The 20,853-nt window shown below is 45.7% G+C and overlaps 1 protein-coding gene across 2 annotated transcripts in view; it reads left to right on the top strand.

Annotated features, from left to right (window-relative positions):
- Positions 1 to 20,853, top strand: part of NPRL3 (NPR3 like, GATOR1 complex subunit) — a 343,712-nt gene that overhangs the window by 118,870 nt on the left and 203,989 nt on the right. For both annotated transcript variants that reach the window (XM_078663075.1, XM_078663074.1), the window contains 2 exons: positions 732 to 885; positions 5,150 to 5,231. In XM_078663075.1, coding sequence (XP_078519201.1) covers positions 732 to 885; positions 5,150 to 5,231 — 236 coding nt within the window. The remainder of the gene's footprint in view (positions 1 to 731; positions 886 to 5,149; positions 5,232 to 20,853) is intronic.

Genomic DNA, 20,853 nt, shown 5'->3' with positions numbered 1-20,853 from the left:
TATTAAAAAATCGCAAATACGCTTTACGATTCAGTATTAGGAAGGGACGTGTTTAGGGCATCCCTTCCTAATACCGAATTGCAGTGGTATGTAAGAATGATTTGCGACTGAAATGTGGTCGCAAAACATTCGCATTTTACCACCAACTTCAAGTTGGCTGTAACGCTTCGCAAATGGAAAGGGGTCCCCAAGGGACCCCTTTCCCTTTGTGAATGTTAGTGCAAACATTTTTCAGAACAGGCAGTGGTCCCACTGACCACTGCCGACTCAGAAAAAAGGAAAAGAAAACTTTTTTGTTTTAAACGCAACCCGTCTTCCTTTAAGGAAAACTGGCTGCATTTAAAAAGAAAATGATTGCTTTATTCAAAAGCAGTCATGGACATGGTGGTCTGCTGACCCCAGCAGGCCACCATCCCTGTGATTTTAGTGATTCCTAATGCGGCGCAAATAGCGACCTTCCCCATTAATATTCATAAGGTAGGTTGATTTGCAACCCCCTAGGAATCGCTAAATGAAACTCCTGGAGTTTTATACATTAGAAATAGCAATTACTTAATTGCGATTTGCAGAAAATCGCAATTAGGTAATCGCTATTCCTAATATTGAGACATGTGGCCCAAAATGCGTAAACATTTGATTAATTTCTCTGTGTAGTTAAGTGCTGCGTATCGTGTGCCCCTGGTGAGATTTTTCCAGTGTCATTGAATGTGTTCTCCTCCTCTCCTCCATAGGCTAACGCAGACCCGTCTGTCATAAGCTGTTTGCACACCTTGTCGCGCCGCCTTGCAATCGTTCTGCAGCACGAAGAGCGACGCTGCCAGTACTTGACCAGGGAAGCCAAGCTCATTTTAGCCATTCAAGACGAGGTGTCTGCTATGTCTGAGAGTAAGTCTAGGGTTTGCTTCACTTCCGCCTACGTTTATGTGACTTTGCTGGTAGGTGTGCTGTAGAAACCATGGCTCTCAAGCACCTAAGCCCCAAATCCTGTATCTTGGCTGAGGGGAAAACGAGCCCATATTTTCAATTGCTTGCATTGTTTTGAATTCGTATACACAATCTGTATTAAAAGGAAGTCTGCATGTTATTGTGTATTTTATTGTATGATGAGCTGTCTTCTGAAACTGGGTTTTTAGAAATGTAACTGGGTGTCCAATGCAAAAGCAAATTGTCATTTAACTTTTTAAAAATCTTATCCTTTTGTGCTATTTTTTAAATTGACCAGACATCCAGATGTATATAGGTACAACTAAAAATGTGACCATGCACGTTTTAATTATAAGTACATGATTTTCATAGTGGGTGGAAATTTAATTTAAAGAGCTGACCCCATTATTAAGGCACGTGCTAATCGATATACTGCTACTGAATGTCTCCAGTCACAGCAAACATTTTGCACCTAAAGTGAACATTGTCTCCATTGTCACTTAATACGTTTCAATATTTTCTATTGATTCGTTGTGCAAATGATTTGGAAATTTAGTTAATTTATCCATCCATACTTAAAATGTCATAGAAACTTTTCCCAAAGTTAGAAAGTCTAGTTAGACATTTAAAACCAACTAGTCCTTGTTCAATGCCCACTCTGCTCATCATTTTTATTATTTTGTATGTGACCAAAGCAAGATTTGTTAATCGAGCTCCAGTTATTGGTTCTGAAAGAAGTATGTAGATGAAGCATCGAGCTGACTAAAGTCTAGCATTTTAATGACCGCCACATCTCTGGGTCTGTCACGATATGGAGAGGAAATCTATCAGGCCCAGCATATCATCCTATAGATCTAGCACATATACATTCTACAACATTGGCGCCTGGGGACTCTTTGCTCATCTACATTATGTGCTGAATAATCTGAGAATTCTTTGGGTTCCATGGTGTAGCTGAGATGTTTCGCTTCAAGGCTTGGAGCCAACAAAAGCAGTATTACAGATGGCTTTGCAGAGAACTAAATATGTACTGGAGCTAGGTGACCTAAGTTTCCAACACTGTGGCTGGAAAATTAACAGATCCCACAAGAGATATTTAAGAGTTTCGTCAACCTTTACACGGTAAAGGAATAAACCCATGTTCTATCCAGGGCCTGGACTTCTGAATCCTTTAGTCCTGATCACTGAGGTCTAGAGACACTTTGGGGAAACACATTGACACACATGTTATAAAACATTGTTTAAATATTGTGTATTGTTCCCAAACTTGCAGGTTGGGAATAACAGGTTAACAACCTACATTTGCCCAAAATATGAACAGTGAAGGACATATATTTCTTACCCCATATGTGTAAGAGAAAAAAAGGGCTAACCTGGAGACCTATATAGATTTACTAACCCGCTGGCAACCTGAAGGAAAGAAAACATTGATTTCCACTTGAAAACTGTATGTGTTAGGAAGCCTGGAATCCTTTACAGTGGAGTTGTGGGTTGGTGGCGCTGTGGGATAGTCCGCAACCTCGTGCCTTTGGTATCAGCCCTGTATGGCAGTCTCACTACTCCCTGAGCCATTGCTGTTGAACGACATAATGGGTCTGATCAGCGGGCGCTCATCTTCAGCATTTGTTGTCTCTGGTTGATGCATGCGGATACTCGTTTTTGGCAGTTGTGGCCCCAGGCCGATGCAGGTGGGTGGCCATCTTCAGAAGTTGCATCCCTGGTCTCATGTAGACGGCTGGTCCTGGACATACAACCCAGCCAGTAAGCGGACTTTCCAGTCCTTAGGGACCTGCGGCGAGACTGCTGGTCAGCATGATGACATTCTGATGCATAGCTTCTTCTCACAACTCATGACCGACACTATAGATGCAGACTCAGAAACTTCTCACAACTCCGTGTACCCAATGGCAGTGATAAGTGGGAGCCCTGTAGCCACCTTCCCACACTTTAATGTCTGGGTGTCTACCCCACAGTAAGAGGAATGCAGTCAGTACTCTTCCACTATCTGTGGAAGCTGCACTCACCCTCCATCTTGAGCCACGCCAACCTAGGGGCTATTCAAAATGGATCCAGCAGGAGCCTGTACTCACACGCTTACCGTACACACAGTGCTACTGGCACACGTTACACATCCACCGTACTTTCATACACTTGACAGAGGGGTTAGGTGTTCTTGTTAAAGCTGAAGTTTACATGAGCATGGTGAGTAGACTCATTAAGCTACATGCTCAGAAAAATAGGTGTGCCCATAAAAGAGAATTCACAAATCTTGTTACACAGCCACGACCGCTTTATGTGACTGATATAGGACAATGATAGTAGTTATAGCCCTACAATGAGGAGATGATTGGTGTGCACTTCCAGGTCACATAGCAGGTTCTCAAATTCTTATGCTTTAGACAGGCCTAGGTCTCTACAAACTCAATAGATTAACTTGATTACAGGGCCAAGCAAAAAGTCAGGATACCAGCTTCACAAGCAGCCAGACACTCATGGAAGGGGTGCTCGCCCTTTTACCATGCAGGGGGCATTCCCTTTCCAACGCTACTTTTTTAATTCTATTTTTTATACTGTAATTCATTTTTTCTCTTCTGGCCTTGCTTTTATCTATATCCTTTTTCTCTTTTCTCTTGTTGGTTAAGTAGTAATCTTCATTTCTCTCCAGGCAACTGTGAATTATTAGAATGGGGGCTTGTTGTATTTAGACTAATAAATGAGTCGTGTTAAATGATGTAGGCGTAAGTATGGTTAGAAATGTGTGTAAATTGTATAGCAAAAGTTATTGTTAAAATTAGAAGATCATACTTGCTAATTGAGTAGTCAGCTATGATACAAAACACAACTTCAAGACTCAATAAGGCACGTTTGAAAAATGCAGAACAGATAAATACAGGTCAACTTAAGGATGAAATGAAATAGAACACATATTGCAGAAACTCATGTGAATAATATCTGTCTTGCTGTACCCTAAGAGAAGGCTGGATACACTGGTCATCATTAATGCTAAGCAGAAAGAGGCACCTCCCATTAAATGGCTGGGTTTAGGTCTCTGACTGAAGTGGTGTGCTTGTAAAGAGAAGGGTCCATTTTCACAGCCGAACATCTTTGTGGCTTTGCACTACGAAAACATGAGCATTATGAGATTTCTGAGGTTAGCTTGGTGTCCAGAAAATCAGCACTTAGCTAAATAGGTCTGTAGGTTGGGAGAGGTGTGGCGTAGCGGCCAGAAGGGCTGACTCTGGAGCGCAGGGCTCGTGGTTTGATCCCTGGCAGCAGCTCAGCATCATGTCACTCTGGGCAATAGCACACTAGGGGCCAGATGTAGGTAATCCTATTTTACCGATTCTAAAATACCGAATTTTACCGATTCGCTAATTCAGAATCGGTAAATGGGATGTAGCTAATTATTCGGTAAATGTTACCGAATCGGTGGGATTCGGTATTACTGATTCGGTATTTACTGTATTTACCGAATCAGCAATTCCCATTCATTCCTATGGGCCTGGAGGCCCATAGGAATGATTGGGAATTACCGATTCGGTATTTACCGAATCGGTAAATACTGATTCGGTAAATACCGAATCGGTAATAGGGGGACCATGTTCAAGGGTGGCAGGGTGTCACATTGACACCCTGTTGCACCCCTGAATAGTGCATGGGTGCACATGCGGCACACATACATGCCCTAAGGGCATGTATGTCTGCCACATGGCACAGTAAAAAAAGCACAAAATTGCTTTTTATTAAGGTTTTCAATATTTACCACCAACCTTTATTTGGTGGTAAATACCGAATCCTTAACTGTGCAATGCACTCATTTGAGTGCTCCCTACATTTCAGATTCGGTAATTTACTGATTCGGCATTTTAAGGAATCGGTAAATTACCGATTCCTTAAATTACCGATTCGGTAAATTACCGAATCTGAAATGTAGCCACCTACATCCCAAATGCCCAATACCGGTCGGTAACGGGCGAAATTCGGTAATTTCGGCCCGACCGACCGGTATTGGGCTACCTACATCTGGCCCTTAGTCTCCCCGACGGCCGCCAGTGCCTGGATACCCTTGGGGTGATAAGTCAAGCTTTACAAATCTGGAATTATTTATTATCATAAAAATGACTTAAGGGAGCCTTTGAAATCGAGTTCGCAAGTGGAGTAACAGCACTGCCAGAAATGTCCTATTATATTCATGTCTGCTAATCCTCATTTACCCTTCTTGTAGCCGATGGCGGTCCACAATCTCCATTTCACCATATTCTACCCAAGTGCAAGCTGGCCAGAGACCTGAAGGAAGCGTACAACAGGTACATAGGTTTTTCTGATTCGTTTGTGCTTGAAAAACTGTTAAGAACTTTTTTTTTATATAAACAAAATAATGGTTCTTTGGTTAATGTCTATTATTGTTAATGTGCCTTATTTTATTTTTTACAAAGTCGCTATTTTATGCCACCAGTGTGAAACATATTATATATAATATGGGACTTAGCTTAAGGTCAGAATTTACCATCTTAACGCCCAAAAAAAGAAACAGTGGTCTGCCGCACTGAGCTGCAGCCTGACCAGTCTCCTGGAATAGGTGCCGCGGGTCGATTTATGGCCTATGGCAGTGAGGGAGGAAGAGCCGTGGGTCGGGTTATGGCCTGCGGCAGTAAGGCGGGAGAAGCCGTGGTTCAGGTTGTGGCCCGCGGCATAACATAAGCAGACACAGGAGCAGGTACAGGTGACACCCAGAAGCACACACATAAGCGCTCATAGAACCTGAAACAAAAGCCTGCCGTGACATTTCTCTTCCTTCTCTTGTATTTGCACCTATGTATCCTCCTGTCCTGTTTCTGTGTTTGAGTATGCTTCTGATTATTGCCGCTCTTGGTGCTCAAGTGCACACTCCTGCCAGTGTTCCTGTTTACACTCCTCTGTCTTCCTCCTGTCTAAGCTAACGATTTAATGTCAAAATGAAACCGTCCAGCAGCAGCGCGGTGGGGGAAGCTGACAGATGACGGAATAGCTGTTATTTATTTATTTAATTATACATACTTCATCGTCTGTCGACTTTCCCCCACTCCTTCCCCTTCCCGCCACACCGATTTTACATGTGCCGGCCACCACTGAAACCGTCAATGGTTAAATGGTTAATTACCACGTTTGAGATGCCTTCGCTGAAGTGGAAGTGGAGAGAGTATTCTGTGCTGTGAAGCAGAGGGAGAGACAGACAGCTGAACAAGAAACAAGCCTTCATGCCAGGGTGTCTGATGCCTGAAAGAAATGTAAATGTTTGCATAGGGTTACTCTGCAAAAGTGAAGGCAGTTTGCAGTCACTTGAAGGGTATTCTTTTTGCGAGGTATTGTAAGGTCACCCAATGAGCTGTGGAGCTCGTGCTTTTAATGGACAGTTATAAAAAATGTTTGACCTAGGTACAATCTGTATATTACTCAGATCTCTATTTTGGAAGCACTTGTTTATATTAAACCAAAATATTTGCGTGCAGTTAGTGCCAGCCTATCTTATACTTTGTGAAATGCAAGTTTAAAATATTAGCATCCACAGCCACACTGCTCTCTGTCACAGGCTAAGACCTCATAACACTAAAAACACAAAAGTCACTATTCCCCACTGCACCAACCAAAATTCAGTCCTGTGGCTCTCTGGTTATACACACAGATATCTGCAGTGATCACATTAAACAATGGAGGTTTCACAACAAAATAGTGCGTCTCTAGTTTATTAGTTTAACTTGCATTTACGGTGTGTTTCTTTTTATATGACGTTACTAGAAAGTAAAAGAGAACAAAATCGTTACAGAATAGTTTTTTGGGCCACACCTTTTTTTCTGAACCCACCCACATTAGACTCCGGATCACACGTACCGTTTTTTTTTAATGTACTTTGACCACTGATGAAAACGGATGGTGACATGGGAGACAAAAGAAGCCTACACAAGAATGCACATAGCAGATACAAAAGAAAAAATTAGCTACCACACGAGCCCTAAGGATTGTGCAAGGCGCAAATAAAGGCGTACATAAAGAATCATGCAAAAGTGTTGAAGCTAGAATTCCACGGTAGTGCACCAAAAATCCTTGTATTTCAAAAATGGCACCCCATATCTAAATACAGTAAAAACATAACCAGATCTACAAACAGCAGTAAGCCCCCACGTGTATTGTACTGTATTGTGTTCAATTTATTATAGCATTTATATAGTGCCTACCACCCCTATGGGGGGGGGGCGCTGAAGTGCTTGCCTATATGAGAAACATGCTGCAACATGTAGGATATCTGGCTTGAAGGATGCTGTATTTTTTTTCATCCTATATGGGAAGTGTTTCCATGTTGTACGTGATGACCACCGAGGTGCTGGTATCATGTTATGGGATGCAGCACATAGCAGTGTGTTGAATGATGAACAATGAGAGACAGGTGCACAGTTTCATGGTTTTCAGTACGCCGTTAGCTTTGATCAGCTCTGTATATCCCTTTATTGTGTTTCATATGATGTAGTCTGCTTAGCTGGTTATTTTGTGTGTAGCTGTTTTCCTGAGGGAAGGCGAATTGGAGAAGTCTGTAGGGATGGATATTTTTATTGTCATCCCATATCTGAGTGTCTATGTGAGATGTAAAGAAGTGGTCAGATTGTATAGATACTTGGGACCCTAGTGAATGGAATATATTAAAGTCATCCCAAGCTGATCAGTAATGTGTGACAGATCTCTTCAATTATTCCATGCCTATTCATTTAAATCCAGTTACTTTTTACTGGGGTATACAGATCTCTTTAGGAAACAAAAGCAAGTGGAACAATATAACTGCTTACATGACAGTGAAGTACTTAAAGCAATACAAGAGAAGGTATAGATATCATTGACCTTCGCAATGTACAATTCCCCAACACAAACTAATACAAAATAAAACACAAGCCCTCAAACTCATCCACCAGCCCTTCTACAAAAAATAACTACAATGCAGTTGCTCCAACAGTGCTAAAAATCATGTTTGCCAATGGATGAAATGCAGCGGTTAGTGGAAGGCACTGCAACCATAAACGTTGGACAGCGGGGAAAAGGTCTGCCTTAAAATTTTGGCCTTTTTAGATTTTGGCATTGTATGCTGCGAAATTATGCAGTGATTTGTCAAAAAACACAAGCACAGGGCCACACATGCTGCAATATACCCTCCCTTACCACTTATGCCACTCATGTAATGAAGGCAAAATGAGTGTTCATGGGCCATTAAAATGTATATCTAAAAAGAGTGACAGTTGCAGTCAGTCATTGGGCAGTAATACCATGTTGTAAGGTAAATTTGCTGTTTTATCCAAATCAGTGCATCGCCATCTTGTAACTGAGCAGTGAGAGACGCATGACCCTGTCGCAGTTTGCCACTGCAGCTTTACGCATTTATCAAGTAGTTGCTTGGTGAGAAACGCACTGAGGAGTAGGAGCAGTGCCTAATTTACACCAGTGGTTAGGTGATGAGGTGAAGCGCTCATATTTTGCGACATGGACTTATTTTTTATCATCAGAGTTTGATCCAGAGCATGAGAGAGAAAGGCAGAAAAAAGAGAAAGAAAAATTAAGAAATTCGGAAACAGTGGCAATGAGAGAAACCTGGGATGAAAAAGAAAATGCAAGAGTGAAATAAAGAGACCCGAAGTATAGGTGGTAGAACAAAAGAGACAAGTTGGATTGAAAACTAGACAGGCTTGGTATGAGGCTACCACAGCTTTAGGCAGCAGGGTCATAAGAAAAAATATGTTGCATTAAGTTTTTGAAAAAAAATACAAATTAACCACCGTAAGTAACCCTCTGTATACTTCAGGTTTGCCCTAGTTTCTAGCTGTTACATGATTGACCCAAAAGTTGCTTTTGTGTCAATTTAATGGGAACCGCATGAATGATAAATTAAGTGTTAACAGTTCAAACACTGGATCACAAGGAACCAAAACCTTACTATCTGATAGCTACCAGCCTGCCTCAGCCATATTTCACCTCACTGCGCCCACAGCTGATGGACGTTGTAGGCCAAGAGGAGCTCCAGATGTCGGCCGCGTATGTTTTAAGCTTCCGCCCTGCTAATTGTTACAGAGCGTCAATTAACGGCCCACTCATTTAATTGCAGCTTATGCAACTCATAATGTACGAGGTACTGACCACCATCCATATCTGTAGATACTTTATCCCAGACCAGCCTTATTGGAACCAGCAGTATGTCAGATCATTTCCTCGCCTTAGATTTAAGGATGCTCCTCTAAAGACAGGCACATCGTAGTAGTACCCCCAACTATTATATGTTTGAAGGTGGCACATGCTTGTAGCCATGCCCCTCACAATTGTGGTGATTTTGAATGGCGGGATAAGCAGTGTGTGATGGTGGTCCCCGTGGTCAGGGCAATCTTCAAGTTGATTTCTGAATGCTAAAAGCCCTAACCCCTCCTTTTCTCAGTGCCATCACTCATATGGCAATGATTCATTCCATCAACCAGTACATAGCTAATTACAGGGTTTGAAAAGTAGACTACATTGAAGGAGCTACCTCTTCTATGTGTGCCTCATCGTGTCCTCTCAGGCTCCAAAGCTACTAATATTAATAATAATAAAAACATATTGTATGGCGCCTGGTTACACTAGGAACAGTCTGTCCCCGCGCTGTATAGACAAAAGACTGGGCCGCTCCCGAGAGAAGAAGAGAAAGAAGTTGGGAGGCAAAGAACGGAATCTCATAGCTTCGGGAACTGATAGGTTTTTAGTTTTTGACGGAAGCTCCTCTCCGATGGCTCCATCCGGAGTTCAATGGGTAGGGAGTTCCATTGTTTACTGGCCAAGTATTTGAAGGACCGCCCGCCCATACGCGCCCGGTAAATTCTGGGCACTTGGAAAAGCATACAGCCCAGGGATCTCAAATGGCGTTTGGGTTGATACTTGGTCAGTAATTTTTGGAGATATATTGGCCCTTTCCCTTGGACAATGCGGTGAGTCATGCACATTGTTTTGAATACAACGCGCTCCCGTATGGGCAGCCAATGGAGAGTGGCTAAGGCACGTTTCCCTGAGGACTTTCTAGACAGGTAAAGTGCCATTCTGGCAGCTGCGTTCTGCAATCATTGCAGACGATGAAGACCTTTTTTGCTCAGGCCCATGTACAGTGAATTGCTGTAGTCAAGATGGGGAGTTACAAGGGTATGGATTAAAGTTTTCCTACTAGTTGCAGGGAGAGAATCCAGGGTCTTACGCAGAATCTTAAGGATGCCGTAGCATTTACCTGCAATCCCTCTAGTGTGGTGTTCGAAGGACAGAGTTGCGTCGAATCTGACCCCTACATTTTTCACCTGCTCTGCGAGCTTTGGGATGGCGCCGAGTTCTGATGGCCACCATGCCGACGACCAGATGAATGGAGTCTTCCCCAACATGAGAAGCTCCGTTTTATTCGCATTAAGACATGCCGAGAAGCTAGCCGAGGCCTCCTCGGGAGGCCGAGAGAGTGTCACTACCAGCTGAGTGTCATCCGCGTATGACACTATCTAGACCCCATAAGCCTCAACTATCTTGGCCAGGGGTGCCATATAAAGATTGAATAGCGTAGGGCTCAAGATTGAGCCCTGCGGTACCCCGTGCCTGAGGGATCGTACTTCCGATTTAAAAGGTGGGCAATGAACTTGGAATTACCTATTTATCAGGAGCGCGCGCATCCATTCGTGAGCCAAGCCCTCCAATCTAGCCTCGCTAAGACGAGAGAGCAGTAGGGGGTGCGAAACAGTATCGAATGCCGCGCTCAGATCTAATAGGAGTAGCGCAGCTGTCATCCCCTCATCTACTCTACCTCTTAATAGCTCGGTGGAAAAAGGAAGAGCTGATTCAGTAGAATGATGCGCTCTGAACCCTGACTGCGAGGGGTGGAAATAATGACCCTCTTCTAAGTGTTTTATCAGCTGAGCATTAACTATCTTTTCCACCACCTTGGCACAGAAGGGCAGAAGTGATATAGGGCGATAGTTATCTAGCTGGGTTACACTGAGATTGACCTTTTTCTTGATAGGGATAACCTGCGCTGTTTTCCAGTCTTGTGGTACGTGGCTCGTCTGGAAAGATAATTTAGCCATATGGCTTATGTGATTTACAAGAAGTTCAGCCTGATTCCTGAAGATCTTGGGACGAGCTACGTCTTTAGGAGAGCCCGATTGAATACTGGGAATGATTCTCAGCAACTCAGTGTTATCTGGCACTGTAAAATGATTGAGGCGACAAGTGTTTGTCAACTCAACAATAGTGGCGTGGTCTGTGAGTGAGCCATCCGTTACCTCCGGAAAGGTTTTGTATATATTCTCAACTTTTTGTACAAAAAAGTCCGCAATTGCTTCGCAAGTTGCTATACAGTGCATATCTGGGGCTGTAGTCCTCTCAGATGAGGTGAGTTCCTTGTAGATAACAAAGAGTTCCTTGGCAGAATTCTCGGCCGATTCAATTCTTTTATTTAGAAAGTTTCTTTTGGCTATTCTGATCATCCTATGATAATTTTTATGCTATTTTTATATTCGAGCTTGGCTGGTTCTTCATATTTACTGCGCCAGATGTGCTCTAGCTTTTTGCACTTCGATTTAGTTGCTTTTAAGTCAGCGTCAAACCATTGTGCCGACTTAGAGCACCTTGCTGGCGCCTTGGTTGTCCATGGTGCAGCTGCGTCCAGCGCTCTTGTTAGCCAATTCTCGTAATCCATCCAAGCTTCCTCTACACTTTCTTTCAATGGGGGACTACCTGCCTTAAGGGCGAGCTCTAAATCAGCTTGCTTAAGTTTCCCCCATTGTCTGCGCTTGGATGCCGTTGGCTTGGTTCGTGGGGGTTGTTTAGGCCCTCCTGGGATAGTAAACTTGATCAAGAAGTGGTCCGACCATAATACCTGGATAGGAGGTTGGACCATCACTCCCTCCCAGTTACAAAGATCGGATCAAGGAGGTGTCCCGCCTTATGGGTAGATATCTGGGATTGTAATTTAAGATTAAACATTTCTAAGGATGCAAGTAATCCCCGGGCGTCCCTATTATTTTCATCTTCAAGATGGAGGTTTAGGTCTCCTAGGATAAGAAGCTTATTATAACGCAGTGCTGGTTGGGCACTTACCTCTGTCAGACTGTCTATAAAATTTGTAGACCCTTCAGGCGGGCGATAAATTAGATAGCCATTGATGGTTATATTAGGCCTATATTTGATCGCGAAGAAAGCAGCTTCACTATCCTTAATCGTAACTGCTTCCAGGGTGCATGTCAATTCAAGTTTATGAATGACTGCAATACCCCCTCCCCTCTGTTTGTCTCGGTCCAATTTTAGTATGCCATAATCTTGGGGTAGAGCCTCCAGAATATCCGGGGTGGACTCCTCATCTAGCCACGTCTCAGTCAGAAAGAGTACTTCTGGCTGTTGTTCTATTAAAAGGTCAAATATTTCTAATTTGTGTTTCCTAAGCGATCGGCAATTGACCTGAAACATAGTCAGAGACTCCATCTTGTGCTCAAGTTCATTTCTATTCTTGGGGTTGTAAGAGCAAGTCTTACAGCTCTGGGGCATCATTTCAGCTTTCAGTGTATGCCTGCATGCCCTCAAAGTAGGTGGGCAGAGGCGTTCTAGCTGTTCTTTAGAGTATTTGATCAATCTAAGGGATTCTGAGGGAATTTGAGCAGGGGTTTGTGCCCCTAGCCCCGTCCGGCCACGGGATGACATAGCCCTTATATTCTGTATGGAGGAGGGTGAGAGGCGTCCAGCAGCTGGACCGCAACCGGTTTCCTCCTACCAATATGTCTGCTGCAACCCTTTCTCCTACGGCGTCAGCACCTAATCGGCTACGCCTGGGATCAGGGTCCAAGGTAGGACGTGCTCGGCAAGTGCAGGTAAATAAAAGCACACAGAGAATTTTAAATCACATTCCAAGTGGAACCACAATTTTTAAACGACAAATACAATTTTTAAAAAGTGTCAAGGATAGCAGAGTAGAACCCCCGGCTTCCGCCTCAGGGGAGAGACACAGAGCTAAGTCCGCGCGCTGCGCTCTGACGAATGTTAAATACCCCGGGAGGGCGGGAGGCGTCCAGCAGCTGGACCGCAACCGGTTTCCTCCTACCAATATGTCTGCTGCAACCCTTTCTCCTACGGCATCAGCACCTAAACGGCTGTGCCTGGGATCAGGGTCCAAGGTAGGACGTGCTCGGCAAGTGCAGGTAAATAAAAGCACACAGAGAATTTAAAATCACATTCCAAGTGGAACCACAATTTTTAAACGACAAATACAATTTTTAAAAAGTGTCAAGGATAGCAGAGTAGAACCCCCGGCTTCCACCTCAGGGGAGAGACACAGAGCTAAGTCCCCGCGCTGCGCTCTGACGAATGTTAAATACCCCGGGAGGGCGAGAGGCGTCCAGCAGCTGGACCGCAACCGGTTTCCTCCTACCAATATGTCTGCTGCAACCCTTTCTCCTACGGCGTCAGCACCTAATCGGCTGCGCCTGGGATCAGGGTCCAAGGTAGGACGTGCTCGGCAAGTGCAGGTAAATAAAAGCACACAGAGAATTTAAAATCACATTCCAAGTGGAACCACAATTTTTAAACGACAAATACAATTTTTAAAAAGTGTCAAGGATAGCACAGTAGAACCCCCGGCTTCCGCCTCAGGGGAGAGACACAGAGCTAAGCATTGAAGCTTCTTGGCTCTGCACGCTCCCAACATCAGGCAAGCAAGGAACAGACAGATTTAGATAGTAGATTTAGAGTCCTGTCGGTAAGCGCCATGAAACCCTTGGGTGTGCGAGCGCTATATAAAACCTTGTTAAGATAAGATAAGACAGCTGCTAGAAGTCACACTGCTCTTTAGATACACAGGGCGCTGACATACCCAGGTCTGGCAGGCACGTTCTCTAATCCAGGGTAGTCAGGGGTGCAAATGAGTAAAGTTCTTTGGCTGCTTGACAAGGAGATAAATGAGTAGTGACAGAAAAGTTTCTGACTCAATATTAAAAGACCTTGAAGTGCAATGTGTCTTGGACCAATATCTCCACAGACATTCAAGGTGGAAGTCCAAGTCCAAACAGTGTTTGTTCATGCCCTTCAGCACAGGTGGAGGTTGTGTCATGTAGTTCCAAAAAATACATGGGATCTCTGCGTTTGTTGGACAACATAAACTAAGATATCGGTGCCAAAACTGATTCCGGACAACCCCGTAGGATATGTCGGCCCATAGACCAGCTTGCTCGCAGTGCTACCATAAGACCCCGAACCTTACCAGGAAGTGAATAGTTTCTGGCAACCATCGAACATGACCACCCTTGATCCTTCAGGCATCGTGGAGACAGTACAGTACTTTTCGCTCAGTCACTCATGCTCACTTAGTCTTAGAGAGATGCACAGAATAAACATTGGGCACGTTTTCAATAAGCATTCATTGAACCATCGTCATTCGACCCGTCATTCAGTATAAAACATGTGTGTTGCAACAATCAATAGATAGAAGCTAACGTATGAGATTACAAGCACCAACAAAGTTAATGGAAGGTAGAATTCTACCATGGTGCCAAAATGGTGAATATATGCAGGTATATATACATGAACGTAATCAAGCATACTCCTACGATGCAAACCCTGTCTAAGTGTACCGAAGTGTAATTAGCATGTTTGCGGGTGTAGAGCCAAGAATCCCCTAGGAAAGAGCCAACCCCATTACCTGATGGGAGAGAGTGAAGGACCCCTTCTTGGTCTCGAGTTGGACAACCCGCAAAGGATGTCAGAACACTGCGTGTTGTAGCTTCTGCAGGCCCGGGACCCCCGTGCCTTGTGTCAGCATGGAAGCTTCTTCTCTTTCTATCTAGGGTAGGTATGGTTCTTTTATACCATAAAGATAGCATCGGAGTTCCTTACACAATGAATGTGTTTTGAGTACGATTATATAAATGAGCCTAAATCAATATCTGCAACTGTGCAAAGTAGTTATTTCGCCCTAGGATAAAGATGACCATGACACTTATACAGAGTATGTTAATCCTGTTATGTACTTCATGTGCAGGGTACTCTTCTAAGAATCCTCATGCATAATAAATGAGGCTAGTTTCAAGGAAACCGATCAACTTTTATTCAGCACATAACTGGGTAAAAGGTCAGTGCTAGAACCATAATGCAGAGCAAGGTAGGGCAAATGTAGGCGAAAGGTCATTTAACTATTTAGCCTATATTGGGGTACATACCAGTAGAAAATATCCCCAGAAACTTTGGCAACACCTCTTCGGAGCTTCAATGCACAGCTGTGCATCGTGAGCAACTTCCCCATGTCTCATTATTAGGTTGTGTCTCTAAAACAGGCCAGAGAGACCAGTAAACAAGGCGAGAGGAGGGGAAAAGGACCTTAGCACACCTACTTCTGTTCACTAAAGCTATCTCCTGTCACTGTCCCTCTCTACTCTGTGACTGGTGATGTCGCCCTATACTGAGGTCCTCACAGTTCTGCCCTCCCCTAAATGAGGTGCAACTAAGACTGCTACACATCTAAATTATATTTGGTGTGCCAGCATTTAATTGTTATCATTACATAGGACATTCCATTTAGTAGACATAGTTGACATGTTTCAATGCAGTCTGCAAACGTAGTCAATTTCATCAACACAGTATACTTAAGGAGACTCTGTATACTCACGTAAAGGTCCCCACAGCAAACAGATTAAAGTTTCAAACGTCAACAGAGGTATGGGAGTGTTCTTTAATTGGAAAAGCTGTTTGCCACTTGGTGTTTTTTCTAAGCTATCGTGCACAGATCTATGCCATTCCTTATACTGGCATACAACCCCTTTTTAGGTCTCACGTGCAGAAAGGATTTACCTATTTGTTGCAGAAGACCTAGTGAGGATAATTCCAATGCCTACAATGAGATTTGGGCCAGCCTGTTTCTTACCAAGATTAAGTTTCCTGTCACTCATTTGCTTTCTTTTGTTCCCTTCCTCTTCTTGAGCTTTTCCATCCACTGGTTCATAGTTTCTTTACCATCCTTTTGACTGGATGACTTATATCGGCCATCCTTGGCTTCATTCATGTAGAAAATAAATGGGGGGCACTACCAACCAGAATATATGATCCTTAAGTATTGCCCGGCGATGTCGCCTCTCGAACCCACAAAGAAGTTAAACTATTGAAGAGGCAGGCGCTGGAGACTGGAAGGCAGGAAACAAGGTTTTTATTCGCTCCGGAGGAGAACACAACGAAACGGACAGGAGGTATCGTTCTGAGGTGCTCTAACTGCATCCCTGAGGCCTGGCCTCTTATACACATGTTTATCTGTTTATTGCATGTAACACATTCTCGTCGATACTTTGATGTACGGAAAGACATCCCCAGAATCCCCCCTTTCCCAGCCCGTTCCCACGCACGGTTACAGTGGAAGTCCCTGCCCCGTTCACAACAGGTGATGATCATCGCGCAGCTGGATATTCCGCCGATTCACGGAGTGTGTGAGGTTCGATCGGATCTCGTGGGGCGGGGGGCTTTGATCAACCCGGGGATCCCTTGCTGGGGGAAACTTTCTATTGCACGGGGAGGGGCAAGGAACAGTATCGGCAGAGCTGGGTGTCGGTCTGGGAACGAGGAAGACAAACGGGCACACGGGGAAAAGGGGGTTTGCATCAAAGGGCCGGGGATCATAAATGGGAAGAAGGGAGGTGTCGCGCTGGGAACAGGACGAGGGCCTGGGGCAGAGCAGCGCCGAAGAGGGGTTTTATGATCCGCGGCAGGTGCAGGCAGGGGGGTTGTCAGTGAAGCTAGGAGGGAGAGAGAGAGAGAAAGGCGCGCTGGCTCTCGGCGAGAGCAGGGAAGCCATGGTGCCCAAAATGGCGGTTGTTTTACGCGCACAAAAGGTTTAAGGAGAGCAAGAGGGCGCCGATAATGTTGACGGTTTCAGCCCAACTTTCAACAGTCCTCCCTTTTCAACATATCTAGCCACCTTGCTTTATTCAATGTCAATTTTCATCAAATTCCTAACTTCGGTATCATACAATGCTCTCATATGTTCGCTTCCAATGTCCACAGTTTTGGGAAAAATACAACTCGCACATAAAGAACACATAGGTGGCAAACATTGAATTCCTAAGCATAGGCCACATATTACAACTACGGGAATCAGGATAATGGTGAGCAGTCTCCAGCCCCAGCTTTTGACGGTGTTCCAGAACCAACCACCAAGCGACCATTCTTCTTGCTCTTGGTGAACTTCCGAAGAGAGTCTGTGGAGATGTTCGATGGCTTTGTACACTGAGGGTGAGTTGTCCGGTATGTATGTACAACAGCTGGCTCCAATAATGCGGCATGCTCCTCCACGGTCCGCCAGAACCACATCTAGAACAAGGCGGTTCTGAAGCGCCACCAAACGGACCGCTTGGAGCTCGGCAGTGTTGTTGGCAAAGATGCCCGCTGTGATGTTCATGGTTGTCTCGACTGCCTGAGTCAAATGTCGGATGGCACGGCTGTTTGCCATCGGGCCCCAGAGGGGGACGAGTCCTTTCATAGCATCGAGGAACTGTGCCCCTGTTGAGTCGGCTTGCTCAACGTCTTTGGCTCGTTTTTGTCTGTGGTGATTCGCTGGGGCCACATAAGTTGGAGGAAGCACGAAGGAGATGTAGCAAGTGCCCCCCCAGCCTTTGGGGAGCCAGGTGTAGGCCTTCGTGCCGCAGATGAAATACATGTTTGGAGATGACACAAAGGAAGGTGGATCCGTGGAATCCAAAGTGCTGGTAAAACGGCAAGCGCTGCGACCCACCAGCTGCGTCCCAAGTCCTTCTACGCACATGTGGCCTGTGACGTTGATGACCGTCAGGGCCACAGTCAGAGTGGCAGCCGTTCGTTTCCGCAGATAGGAGAAGGTGGGTCTGGTTGGATTGTTGAACACCTGCATTTCGATTCGTTCTTTGGCCGGGATGTCCATTTGGATCGAGTCGCTGGGGGTCAGCGGGCAGAAGTGTGTCTTTGTCTTGTTTCGCCCGGCCCCATGAGAAGAATGTGCTGCAGTTCTGCTGGAGGTGGCATTTCCCGTATAGCTCTCTTGCAGGAGGATCAGCCAGGCAAGGCAGGAGCCGTGGACGGAGAAGGGTGAAGGGATGAATGGTATTGAATGTCCAGTGGCATGGGGTAGCAACCCACAGATCCAGCAGTTGGTGGCGTTGGTGGCAAGATTGTGCTGGTGAAGTAGCTGCACGAAAGAGTTGTTCCAAAACTCCTTTCGCCTCTCTCTTAGTTGAGGAGAGAGCGAAATTAGATAATGTTCCTTCATGGTGGTAGGCTGAGTAGTGGTTAGGAATGTTTCGTGAGCAGGTGCGTGTTCTTCCATAATCCAGAGCGTAGTCATGAGGAGAAAACAGAGGAGGATTACGATGAAGAGTGCAATTGTCTTTGAGCTATGGAGTCTGTCTGTTCTCGGATTTCTGTAGTGGGTATTTCCTGCTGTCTCCGTCGGCTTCTTATTTGGCGCTTCCATCATCTTCTTATCTGGCGCTTCCATCATCTTCGTCTTCAAGGTGCTCGGTAGTGGGCAGGACCACAGACTTAGTTTTGGCTTCTCTCCAGGTAACCCTTGGTAGTTTGGGTCACCGTTCTGAGATTCTTTAACCTAGTCCGTGGCCTACTTAGCCGAAGCTCCCTCCTTTCGACGCAGGAAATACCCTTCTCGAGATGGCACAGTGGGGTCAGGATGTTTTGAAAGTTCAAGTGTCTCTGTATCAGGGTAGCAGTTCAACGATGGTCGGTCCTGGTTCAGGAGCTCTTCTTGGGTGTTGACGGTGTCTGTTGTGGCCAGGGCTGGAGAGACCTTTTTGCAGTGATGAGCGTGCAGCCAATGCTTCTTCCCCTCCACTCGAAGTGCGGTCCGAGTGGTGATCAGCACTTGCCAGGGGCCCGTCCACCGGGGTTCCAAACTCTTTGATCGCTGGAAATTTCGGATCAGCACGAAGTCCCCCGGCTGGATGGTGTGACCCGGACCCCTGGAAGCATCGGGGATGGCCTGCTGCACCTGCTGATGAAGGACAGACAAAGTTTCAGTCAATTTGTACAGATAATCAGACATTAGGACATCCGGAACGTCATGAATGGAAGTTGGTTTCGGGGCAGACCAGACGCTCATGGGTCGACCGAAGACAACTTCATAAGGGGTTAAGTGATGTCGGGTGGGGGTGGAGCGCATCGATAGCAATGCCAGTGGGAGGGCGTCTGGCCATTTCAGGCCCGTTGTAGCCACTATTTTGGCCAGTTTAAGCTTTAGTGTGGCATTGTGTCGTTCGACAAGCCCAGCAGATTGAGGGTGGAAGACTGCGTGGAATTTTTGTTTAATACCCAGCCCATTTAGGATGAGCTGGATAACGTTGGCTACAAAGTGGGGGCCATTATCACTCCATAGAACACGACAGAGGCCATAGCGGGGGAAAAATTCCTTTAACAGAACCTTTGCAGTGGCCATAGCGGTGTTGTCACGGGTTGGATATGCTTCCACCCATTTGCTGAATGCGCACACCACGACAAGTACATATTTCAGGCCTTGGCATCTGTCTAGCTGGATGTAGTCCATCTGCAGGACTTCAAATGGGTGGTTCGGGACCCCAAATCCCCCCCGGGGTACTACAGTTCCCTTCCCGGGGTTGTGTTGTAGGCATATTAAGCATTGTTGGACCAGGCGTTTGGCGGAATCTGGGATCTTGTCATTGTGCCAGACCCTGGAGACAAGTTCGATCATAGGGGCTGATCCTATGTGGGCAGGGGAGTGTGCCATGGTTAATATGGGAATCAAGTACGAATCAGGTAGCAACCATCTGTTTGTGTCTTTTGTCCGCCAGCAGCCTTCATCGTCTTTCAATCCCACCCGTGCCCATCCAGTCAATTCGTGTTGTGTGCTAGCCGTTTGTATGTCTCTAATTGTGTCCTTGGCGTCAGTCCAGTTTTCTGCTTGTGACCTGGTCACGTACATATGTGTTGTCGTTCTATTTTCAGCTGTCGTTCGGGCGGTGATGTCGGCTAGTGCATTTCCCTGTCCGATAATGTCTGTCACTTTCTTGTGTGCCTGGCATTTGATAACGGCAAGTTTGTTGGGGAGGAGGACAGCTTCGATTAAGGCGGAGACTAAATCCCCGTGCAAAATGGGTGTGCCGTGTGAGGTCAAGTATCCTCTCTCCCTCCAGAGGAGCCCAAAATGGTGAACCACCCCGAAGGCATACTGGCTGTCGGTGTAAATGTTCGCTGTGGTTCCTGTTGCCAGGATGCAGGCTCGCGTCAAAGCAATCAGTTCCGCTGCCTGGGCAGATCGCTGGGTGATGCGGGCTGTTTCTACTACAGTTCGAGCCGTGGTGACTGCATAGGCAGCGGAAGTGGTACCATCGGAGAGTTTGATGCAAGAACCGTCCACCCACAACTCCCCGTCAGGGTCAGGGAAAGCTGTGTCTCTGAGATCGACCCTACTCCTGGTCTGTTCGTCCGTAAGAGTCACGCAGTCATGTACGGGGTGCATATTGGGATCGTTCTCTGGCAAGGGTAACAGAGTTGCTGGGTTCAGTGTGGTGCATCTTTTCAGGGTGATGTGGGGGGCAAGCAAGGTCAGTTTGTATCCAGTCAGTCGTGCACTCGTCAGATGTTGCGTCTTGGTTTGGTTCAGGAGGGTGTCGACTGCATGGGGTACCAGTACCGTGAGGGAATTCGAGAGTACAATCCCCTCACTCTGTCGGATAGAGACTGCAGCAGCAGCTACAGCTCGAAGGCAGGCAGGCAAGGCTCTGGCGACAGGGTCAAGAGTGGCAGAGAAGTAAGCGCACGGTCGTTGCTTAGGGCCGATGGCCTGGGTTAGGACAGATAAAGCGCACCCCTCCCTTTCGTGAGTGTAAAGGGAGAAGGGCTTTTTGTAATCAGGGGTACCCAGGACAGGGGCTGAGCAAAGGGCAT

This window comes from Lissotriton helveticus, chromosome 10 (assembly GCF_964261635.1).
Source record: "Lissotriton helveticus chromosome 10, aLisHel1.1, whole genome shotgun sequence".
NCBI classification, from domain to species: domain Eukaryota; kingdom Metazoa; phylum Chordata; class Amphibia; order Caudata; family Salamandridae; genus Lissotriton; species Lissotriton helveticus.
The sequence above is the reverse complement of the archived record's forward strand: the minus strand, read 5'-3'. Positions and strand labels throughout refer to the sequence as shown.